General features: G+C 37.6%; 1 protein-coding gene and 1 long non-coding RNA gene across 2 annotated transcripts; both read right to left on the reverse strand.

The window, feature by feature from the left end:
- Nucleotides 1–5,997: 5,997 nt before the first annotated feature.
- On the reverse strand, nucleotides 5,998–6,690 carry LOC149954414 (uncharacterized). Its single transcript, XR_016480106.1, has 2 exons — nucleotides 6,589–6,690; nucleotides 5,998–6,432 (listed from the first exon to the last, which is right to left on the reverse strand). It is a non-coding gene; the product is annotated as an uncharacterized LOC149954414 (long non-coding RNA).
- Nucleotides 6,691–8,477: 1,787 nt separating this feature from the next.
- LOC149954415 (uncharacterized) lies at nucleotides 8,478–9,329 on the reverse strand. The gene has a single exon (XM_090169047.1). It carries the CDS (start codon nucleotides 9,279–9,281, stop codon nucleotides 8,586–8,588), a length of 696 nt encoding a protein of 231 aa, XP_090025173.1. The 5' UTR covers nucleotides 9,282–9,329; the 3' UTR covers nucleotides 8,478–8,585.
- Between the last annotated feature and the right edge of the window lie 1,720 nt (nucleotides 9,330–11,049).

Here is an 11,049-nt window from a genome sequence, read left to right on the forward strand (position 1 = left end):
TTCCAAAAAACGTAAATTTAATTTATGACACTTTGCGAATACATTTTTAGCTAGTCCAAATTGTCACTTTTTCAAGTCGTGTTTTTCCGTGAAAAATTCGTTCAATTTTTTCGAATCAACGATGTGCTTATGTTTTCGATGATGTTTTACAAGTTTCCCATTGACAAATTAATTCCAGCTCCTAGCGGTGAAAAATTAAGTTTTGTAAATACGTAAAAATTATTTTTTATAGCGTGAAATTAAGTAAATCAAACCCAAAATCCTTAGAAAACGCTCATAACAAAGTTACGATAGAACTAGAGCAACCCTGTTTTTAAAATTCTGGTAATGTTTTGCAATATTCATTTTGAATTTACGTGAATATTTAGGCGCGTTGTGGGTACGACTTTGCCCCTAGGCGTCGAAATGTCAAGCTTATGAGACGCACCTTAGATACCGTAGTTAAAATAGATATTTATGGACTTAAAACTTCAGTTGACTCTTCGTAATTTGATATGTCGTCATAACGAGGTTCTGACTTACGATGTTTAAGCAATTCTCGAACCCCTAGGTTAAAAACATGAGCTAAGCAACGCACCCGTGATTCACACCTGTAACTAATTCCTAGCTCTGTACGCTTATCCTCTAGGTCTTTAGTAAATGTGTCTTTGTTCGAGGCGTTATCCATTGTAATAGCCAGAACCTATTTCCTAACAAATGTTTAAAATCAACAATTAGGGCCAGAACAAAATAAAAATTTAGTATTCGTAGCTAAAAACAAAACAATTATAGGAGTTATATTAAAAAACAACTAGGCGCATTGAAGATAAGCACGCTTTGGAACCATTTAAAAAAAAACTCAATTGATTAACTAAAAATAATTTGAGGTTCTTCGAACAGATTTTTGGTTAAGCTAGGTACAACAAGTTGAAAATATCAGGGGTTCAGTTTTGGAGAAATATTTCCCACTGCTCTGGATTAACAAAATTATTTAACGAATATTTCCTGATTTAGCTAAAACGTTAAAGAAATAAAGCTGATAGTGGCAGACGAGACGACTAACCTTTGAAGGATGTTCTCTGTACTAAACTTATAGAAGTAGAAGCAATACAGGGTGTTACGGATAAGAGTACCGAAACTTTTATAATGTATTCTATGGGTCAATACAATGCCACACCAGACGTTTAGGCTGAATTTTTCTTGGTGAGCTGCGACGTCAGTTCAGTGAAGGTTGTTTTGGCTCCACTGATGGGTATTGTGTAAGTTGAGAATACCATCTCGCGAGAAATTGGCCTCATCGCATGCTAAGATGACACTTGGGAACTGCGGATCTTCTTGCACTCTATCCACCATCCTCATGGAACTGTGGTCGCAGCTCACCAAGAAAAATTCAGCCTAAACGTCTGGTGTGGCATTGTTGGAGACAACTTAGTGGGACCCTATTTCCTTCCGCCTAGATTGAATGGAGAGTCGTACCTGGAATTTCTGCAACGAGCCCTACCAGAGCTTCTGGAAGATGTTCCGGTAGCAACTAGACAGCGGATGTGGTTCTTGCACGATGGGGCGCCACCACATTTCAGCCGTGCCGTGAGAGACCACCTCGATGTGACATTTCCTTTAAGGTGGATAGGACGAGGAGGAACTATTCCATGGCCAGCACGATCTCCCGATTTGAACGCTTCTGACTTCTATCTTTGGGGACATCTGAAAGACGTAGTTTATAAAACAGAGGTCCGAGATGTCGACGACTTGCGCCAGCGTATTATCGATGCATGTGAGACAATTCAAAACACACCAGACATCTGGGAAAACGTTCGTCAATCATTTGTACGACATTGTCGTTTGTGCATTAGAGTTCAAGGTGGGCATTTCGAACAACTCTTGTAAATAATGTGAACGGTGCGTGTAACAATGACAATAACTGTTCTGTTTTGATAAATAAAAACATACCATTAATTATTTGCTGCTGGTTTTTGTACTATCAAACACGACTAGGTTACAGTTAAACGTCGAAAATTATTACAAGTCTGATTTTTAAAGCTTCTTCGAAAATTCACAATCTGGAGGTGCATACTTCCGGACGATATTGTAATGATCTTTTGATATTCGGCGATCCTATTATCACTTAATCTCTAAAAAATAACCGATCATTTTAAGACAGCAATTGTGATCAAGGCATAATAAGGATTTCACATTTGCGTGAATTTCGGTGTTTTTTAGGTCAAATTTTGAAAGCTTGTATCTCCTAAACGGTACATTTTAGGACCATGGTTCATTAGACATTTTCAACTCGTATTGACCCATAGAACACATTATAAAAGTTTCGGTACTCTTATCCGTAACACCCTGTATGTATTCCAGTGTGTCGTTCGGAAAATGGTACGAATCCCAAAACTGTGTTAGAAAGGGTCCACTTAACGTCTATCCAGTGAGCTGTGACGACAAAAAATGGTAGGCGATTACGTGAGGTCCAAGCATCAATGGTGCACGAATCCTCAACAGGAAAGCCCTAAAGATATCGGATTGAATAAATGTAGTTATTTCCTGGGCATGATAAACGTAAGAAAAGCAAATGGTACAAAGAGGTGTTTTTTGAAAGCCAAAGACGTGCAGAATGTTTATAGTTTTTTATATTTCCTATGTGATTTACTTTACGCTATTCATCCTAGCAAACAAAACAGATTAAACCCGCGATAGAAATGAGTGTAAGAAACTTTTTGGATGCAGATTGTACGCTCCTACAAGTTTCCTCTACATGCCTTATAGCACTGTTATAGCCTGTCTAATAACCAAACAAAACAATTGTAATTAAGTAACTCCTTGTACTATAATTATAAATAATACATCTTAAGATAGGCGTACACATCTTCGCTTTAAAAATGGAACCTTCAGGGGCTCAAGACCATTTATAACATGTGCGATTTTCCCCAAAAACGACTGATGTGTAGTTTGTGTACACTCTGTTCAAAAAGTCTTCGACAGGTGAAATTTTTGCCCTCTTTTTAATTCTGCTAGAAAACTATAATAGATAGATCGATGAAACCAATTGCAACTATAATTTATTTTCCAATATCTTTCGTTATTTATCGGTTTCGTCCGCCAAAAATTAATAGTTTGGTGGGAACCGTCAAGACTTATTTTTGATAATTTTTTAAATATTGGTTCTACGGCACTGACTCGCGCGTTTTTGAATTCACAATGGTCGGTTCATATTTCGGAAGTGGAAAAAATATCCCTCTAGAACCAACGGTTGAGAAGTTATCGCGTTTACAAACTTTCTTAAAACCACTTGCCAAGTTGTCCTAGGAATTTTTTTTTTAAACCAGCCTTTAATTAAATATATTTTCAATGTTGTTGGATCGCTGTCGAAGTTGCGTTATTAATAATCGCTAGATGCAATTTAGGTGTTTCCTAATTTCGACGAACGTTTGTAAACGCGATAACTTATCAACCGTTGGTTGTTGAGGGATAATTTTTGCACATTCTAAATATGAATCGACCATTGTGAATTCAAAAACGCGCGAGTCAGTGCCGTAGAACCAATATTTAAAAAGTTGTCAAAAAGGAGTTTTGACGGTTCCCGCCAAACTATTAATTTTTCGCGGACGAAACCGATAAATAACGAAAGATATTGGAAAATAAATAATAGTTGCAATTGGTTTAATTGATCTATCTATTATAGTTTTCTCGCAGAATTAAAAAGAAGGCAAAAATTTCACCTGTCGAAGACTTTTTAAACAGAGTGTACACATCTAAGAATTTACCATGTTTTACTTGGCTTGACGACCTAAAATTAAAAAAAGTTATCAATTGAAATATATAATTACTACGTATTAATGGAAATCATATCTTGGAAGAGTATTGATGAGCTCATTATGAAAAGATGTAAAACCAATAATAACGGTCAGCTCCCATCAAAAAAATATATTTACATCGAATTTATCTGAATAATAGTCATTATAATAGAAATATTTAATCAGAACATATACCAAAGCGATATTGGTGCAATAGATTTACCGCTCTCACCCTATCGTATTTACAGGCCTGACTCTACAGGGTCCACGAGGGCTACCTATTTTGATGGCAAACATACTTGGGATAGTTGTGTGACCCTTTGAAATTCTTTCTAATAAGAAGTCAATAATTCGTCTTTGATTACTATAGCTTTTTGTGGTACGCTATTTACAATGGTCACGTTTTTCGGACTCATTGCCACTAGCATTTGCTTAAATGAACCGTGTTCAACTGCCGTAAAGGGCTGGTCCGAGGGGTCGGACATTCCCAAAAAAAGCGTACGGGATTTCGTCAAAGATTTTTCGCGATTTAGTCAAAGATTTCGCGATTTCGTCGAAGATTTCACGATTTCGTCAAAGATTTCGCGATTTCGTCGGAGATTTCGCGATTTCGTCAAAGATTTCGCGATTTCGTCAAAGATTTCGCGATTTTATAAGATTTCGCGATTTTATAAGATTTCGCGATTTTATAAGATTTCGCGATTTTATAAGATTTCGCGACTTTGTCAGAGATTTTGCGATTTCGTCAAAGATTTTGCGATTTCGTCTGAGATTTCACGATTTCGTCAAAGATTTCGCGATTTCATCAGAGATTTCGTGATTTCGTCAGAGATTTCGCGATTTCGTCAAAGATTTCGGGATTTCATAAGATTTTGCGATTTCGTCAGAGATTTTGAAATTAGGTCAGAGATTTTGCGATTTCGTCAGGGATTTCGCGATTTCATCGGAGATTTCTTGCGAAGTGTACGGGATTTTGTACAAATGTCCGACCCCTCGGGCTGGTCCGTCGCCACCACCCATTTCTTAAGACATTGCATGGCATAATCCGTCTCCGCTTTGCTATCGATATTTATAGGGTAAAAACCAATGGTATTTCATTGTCGGGGACTTCAGCTTCCACTCCACTAGCTCAATGTCACGGTTGTCACCTTAAGTCGCTCCTTAATCGTACACACGATTTCTGGATGTTTCTTTTCCAGGTGATAGCATTTTAGCATGGTTCGGTGATGAGTACAATTTATAACTTACTTTTCACAGTGATTACAGCTTGTTTTGTCTTCAACCACGATAAAGTTATTCCAAACCGAGCTTCGAAATCTGAAAGACCTTCCTTCACCTTCTATAGCTACGGCAGACGGGTCATACACAGGCGCTTCAGTCATGATTAATCGCAAAAATGGCACGAAAAATATTTGTTTAATTGCGCGGCGCTTATGAGTAGTCAATTCGATTGCACGAGTTTCAGGTTTTCTACGTTCTTTAAAAAAATCTTAAGTCCAGTAGTTTTTTCCAGTAATGTCTAAACATTTTTTTTATCGTTCAATATTAGTAAAATCAATAATCAAAAACGGAAGTCAGTAAAAGAGGATTAATTTTTCCGCGGAAAAGAAGTTGCGTCGAAATTTTTAAATTTGGTTATAAGTTAAGCGATTGGAACACCTTTAAGAGTGCCCAATGTAAAGAAAATACAAAATGTTGAAATTAAAAGGATAAAACTAAATGAATAATAAAGAAGGTATTTTTATTAAATTTTTTTTGAAAAAAAAGGTGCCCTCTTATTAATCGATAAAAATCCCAGAGCCCTAAAAACACATTTTCTGGATGTGAACCAATTTGGTGCATTTACGCCGGTCAATGAATAACTACTGAGTTTCGCGCATTTCCCGGAAACTTCTTAAAACAAAACCTCTAGTACTTCAACAAAATGTGTGTTTCCAACATTACCATGAAACTATTGTTGCTTTACTCATTCGAATCCTACTTGGTCGTATATTCTACCTGACTCAAAAATGAAACAAACCAAAAGAAGATGTAACTGATATTTAAGAAAACACAATTCCCTCGCCCGCTTCACCAAAAATTCCCAAGGATTGTGGGTAAAAAGCTCTGCCGATAGCGCTGCTAAAACAAGACGACATTAAAAGATAAGAAATAATGCCCTTTATTGTAAACAGGCAATTCAAAATTTGGCCCCCGACAAAGATATCATTGCACCAGAACAGCGATGAATAGACAAAATGTTTAAAAATATTTATAAAATAGTTTCGAAACTGCTGATTCAAAGAAACGCTTAAAATGATTCAAAGACATAAAGCGTAGCTTAAGACGCTTAGTAGCATCCTGCTCCGTAGTATTTTTGTTAGTTGGGCAATCCAGGGCCTAATGGATGTTCGGGATGGGGTAACCCGACTTCTCCTTGGTGTCCGGCTTCGTGGTACCCTCCTGGTCCTCCAGTGTGTCCGGGATACTGAGGCGCGGTGTAGACCCTGCTGTTAGGCAGACCGTAGTCGAAGCAGCATTGCTCTTTGTTAGTATCGGCGTTGCAACAGGTCAGACGGTCTTGGCGTTCCATACGGTCACAACGGGTGCAACTGACCTGGGCGTAGACAACGGAGCAAGCCACCATGATTGCGAAAAGGACGAAGAAGAATACTTTCATCTGTTAAAATAAAATACATAAAAATTTATTTAATTTAAATAAAACCCGAATCTACAAACAAAATTATTTTCATTCCAAGGTTAAATGTTCAAAAGGTTTTAGACTAAATGATTTGAACTACATGTTTGCCAAAACTTTAAAATATTTTTAACTTACGTTAAAATTGATGGTTGGACTAGTTTCCGAGTGAACTTTCAAGAACGTATTGGTCTTCGAAGTGATAACTTTCAGCTGAACTCATTCCTTAAATACCCCTTAATTAACAAGCTTGTTAAGCATAATTTTACTTTGGAAACGGGGAAACTCCTCGATTGCCAAAAAAAAATCCTGACGTCTTTTTTGTCGAAATGACCTATAACCACTTTCAATAAAAAAGTGGCAACCATCGCTGATCGGGCCATTAACCTTCGGAACTTTGCTCCTCTGCCCACAGACAAAAATATAATGCCATCAAACAATGACGGATTTTTTACACGCGATAGGGGTAATACTTTTTATTTCTTTATTTTCCCTAAAAACACAATGTGTGTTATGTTTGATTAATTGGCTTAATCTGGCACAGAAAATTACGTTATTATTTTAAATCCGTTTTTATTATTCGCTTTTTACCTCTCAGAGGGGAGGGGTTTTACAATCACCGTGTCTGTCTGTGGGTACGCATTTTCGGTGCAAAGTGTAATCACTGCGTACGCAATTTCTTAGAATTAGGGAAAAGGTTTTTCCAACAGCGCCCTCTTTTTGTCATAGGATGTTTTATATTTTTTTATTAATTTGCGTTTGTTTCGGGTGGGATTTGAACCCGAGCCCTCGTGCACGACAGGTGAGCGTTCTACCACAGAACCACGGATACATCACAGAAAATTAGAAACTCTTTCGAGGAGAAGTATATTTTGGCTTGCCAACTTGTTTAAATAAACCTTTTAGGGTATATTTGGCTAATCTAGCTCTATTTCGATTAGGATCAATTGCAAAACACAAATAGTACTTAATAAATTTTCATCCCCGTTGTTAATAAAACTTCGAAGAAAGATTTCGCTCCTTAATACGGACCAAAGTTATAAATCATTAATTACTGGATTGTCCAAACTATTGAAGCCAAAGAAAAATAACAAATTTTAAGTATTTGATGAAGTCCGGAAACCCCAATGCAGCCGGTTATTGATTTTAAAATAAATTTTATTTATAATACATAAATTTTAAAATTCTCTTATTCAGGGAAAACACCGTTCTATGGCATGGTCATGAGAGCGTATAAATTTGACTTCGTGACCCTGAATATAAACTTGTAAAATTACCTATTGGTTTTGTATTTTTATTGAAATTCGTAACATTTCGAACACTATAAACATTAAATTTCATTATTCATAGAAAGTTCATAGAAATGGTATTTTTGTGGAAATTTGGAAGCTAGAAATTGCGCAATCGAAGAAAAAAATGACTGTCGAGGCTTAAGTATTAGCCCACAGCCTTAAGCCAGAGATTTTCATCCCATTTCAATCGTCTTTAATTTCTTGCTAATTACTTCAGAAAAAATGTTTAAGACATAAGGTTATCCAACGCTTTCTTATTTTTGTTTTGAAACCTAAACGCGTATTACCTTTTGTTAGCCCATTTTAAGCCACTTGGTGTCTGACAAAAGACATTTATTGGTCACAGATTGATATTTATTGTAAGCGGCTTAATAAGTGTTAAAGTGCGGCAGTACTTAAAATATTTGGGTTTCTTCCTGGGATAACTGTTTTCTAATTATAATTTTTTTTGTAGGGTATCTGTACCCCTTGAAAACATTCAACATTTGGGTAAAAACAGTAGTACAGTAACTATTTATGGTCTATAATGTAATTTTCGATTTATAATCATCAAGCATAACCCTCTCTGAACCTATTACTATGCTTAAAAGTCACTACCAATCGAATTTCACTTTCATCAAGAGTCGACTCGTTTCATTTATGACATCTCCTCTTGTACAGACGGAAATTTATAAACAGGTGCATCTGAACATCAAATTTAGATTATTATCTAATTACAGAATAAGGAGAGAAAAATCGTTAAAAAGGTCCATTTTTATTTCAGAGACAATGAATTACAAACCGAGAAATGGACAAAAATACGCGATTTCCATTCCTAATTATTTAAAAGATTTAAATAGAGACTTATTTCAAGTCTTCGTCTTCAGCTTCTGTGGGCTTAGGAAATTCGGTAGTCACAGCAACGGGTAGCTTGCGGTCATGGATCTCGTCTTCGTCGCTGACGGTTTCGTTGTCTCCGGGTATCTTTCTGAGGATGACATCGGCAGGGCCATAGGGGTCGACAGGGTCATAGGGTCCTCCTGGTGGGTAAACCTCTCTGATAGGGGGAAAGTCGCCTGGTGGATAGATTCCGGGTGGATACGCCGATCCAGGTGAGTACAGGCTTCCAGGGTAGGGTCCGTTGGGGTATCCTCCTGGATAGTAGCCGCCGGGGACATATCCGCTACCTGGTCCGTAACTGCCAGGGCGATATCCGCTTCCTGGTCCATAACCACCGGGGTGATACCCGCTTCCTGGTCCGTAGCCGCCATTGGGTCGGTAACTACCAGGGTATTGAGGTGGCAGGGTGTCGTAGCCGCCACTGTTGTGGCTGGGACCTCCACTGTAGTCACCGGGATACTGTCCTCCAGCGTGTCCAGGGTAAGATTCGTCGCTCGGAGCGGCGACTTTACAGCACTCGATAGCACCTTGGTTGCAACAGTCACGTCTCTTTTCCAGGGTCAGTCGTCCGCAGTAGCCGCAACCGGCGGGGCCGCTATACTGGCCGTAGATGGTAGCCACGACGCCGGAGAAGACTAGAAAAGTGACCGCGTAATTCATCTTGACTCGAAGACCGGAATCTGGACAAATTCTTCGAAGTATATGTACTCCGACAATTGTGTTTCTATCCTGGTTGACTCGAGCTTTTAAAGGTAGTCTCCTCCAGCACTTAGGTACATTGAACCTCGCCTTATCAACGGGGGGAGGGGGGAAGGCTGCTCTCAGTGACGTTATTTGCGAAAGGGGAGGGTTTGGCGATAAGCTAATGATGGTTTGTGATACGTCGATTTTTTATGCTCCGTTGTTGTGAAAGATACATAATATTCCGTTCCCTCTTTTTAAATTAGTCCTGATTTTCTACGTTGTACGATGTTTTCCATGTCGAATTGGTAAGATACCATTTAGTCACCAGTTTTTTTTAAATATAATTTCAGTCTCATTTTTTTTAAATATAAACTTTAATTTTAAATGGCCAAATGAACAAAATTTTCTGTTTTTGTTTGTTTGTTGGGACTAAAACAGAATAAGCTTACAGATTATGGGGCCCTCTTTGAGATTTGATTTTAGGCAAATCAGCGGGGTTTAACTAAGGTTTCAATTATTAATAGTTGGCAAGTTTACATTCAATTCTGGGATTTTACCATCTTTAAATGTTACGTAAAAAATCATAATTGGATACCAGAACCTAAATTATGAAGTATTTTATCTTACAGGCGCGATTTATTTATTTATTTTTTATTCCTAATAATTTTCAAGTGGTAAATACAATAAATTATCTTGAAATAAATTTCATAAGTGTAAGAATTATTATTAGGATAATTGTTGAAGGAGGGTCTTTTTCAAATGTTTACTCCTCGCTTGGAAGTTTCAGGGAATACGAACTTAAACGATTATGGAGGAACAACGAATTTCACATTTCTGCCAGGAGCTAAGTTAGGTTGAAAACCGATTGTAGCCGGTGTTAACAAACTTTTTTGTATTAAGTTCATACTCCCTTTAATAGAGTCAAGGAAACGCGTGAAATTAAAACCAAGAATAATCAAAATTTAAATTTTAAAATACCGTAACTCACCAAAGTACTGTTTCTTACCAAAATACCGTAATTTGCTCCTCGTGTCCGATTAGTGCTCTTTCTCGAGAGAGGGCTTATTTAACCAACAGAACACCACCTCTGTAGTTATGAAAATCCACACTGGGGATTTCCTCACCCCCATCAGGTCCAATTTCGCTTTAACGTCTGGGCTGGTCTACTAGGAGATCGCGTTATTGGACCATTTTTTTACCGAATTGGTTTAATTCCTACGGAATGAAGTTGCAGAAGCGTTGGAACATGTACCTTTTTTCGAAAGCTCACATCTTGGATTCCAGCAGAACGGTGCGCCACGTCACCAGCAATGAAGTGTGGTACAGTTCCTTAACAACAAGTTCCCTGGGCTTTGAATTGGAAGGAACGGTCCAGTGTAATGGCCTCCTAGGTCCACAAATTTGACACCGCCGGCCTTTTTTCTGTGGGTATTCGTGATAGAGGGAGTTTATAAGACGCAAGGTACTAACGAAGAAGACTTGTGCAAGATAATTCTGGCAATGTTTCTATTCGTAACTCCAGCTATGGTCCGAGGCTCATTTCAAAATATACTGTATTGTACACGAACGTGTATAGCAGTGGATGTGGTAGAATTTTTGAACCTTATTTCGTATATAACTAGTACATTTGTCAATTTTGTAACACTTTCGGAAATTGTTTTTTCCCTCAAAATTAATTACCAATAAAAATATAACGTTCATTTTTAGCAGTCATACAAACATTACAATTTAAATAGGATTATTT

This window comes from Leiobunum rupestre, chromosome 3 (genome assembly GCF_980474605.1).
Source record: "Leiobunum rupestre chromosome 3, qqLeiRupe1.1.hap1, whole genome shotgun sequence".
Taxonomy (NCBI): Eukaryota; Metazoa; Arthropoda; class Arachnida; order Opiliones; family Sclerosomatidae; genus Leiobunum; species Leiobunum rupestre.

Coding starts and splice junctions, on each gene's coding strand:
- LOC149954415 (XM_090169047.1), bottom strand. CDS start 9,281: ATGAATTACGCGGTCACTTTTCTAGTCTTCTCCGGCGTCGTGGCTACC.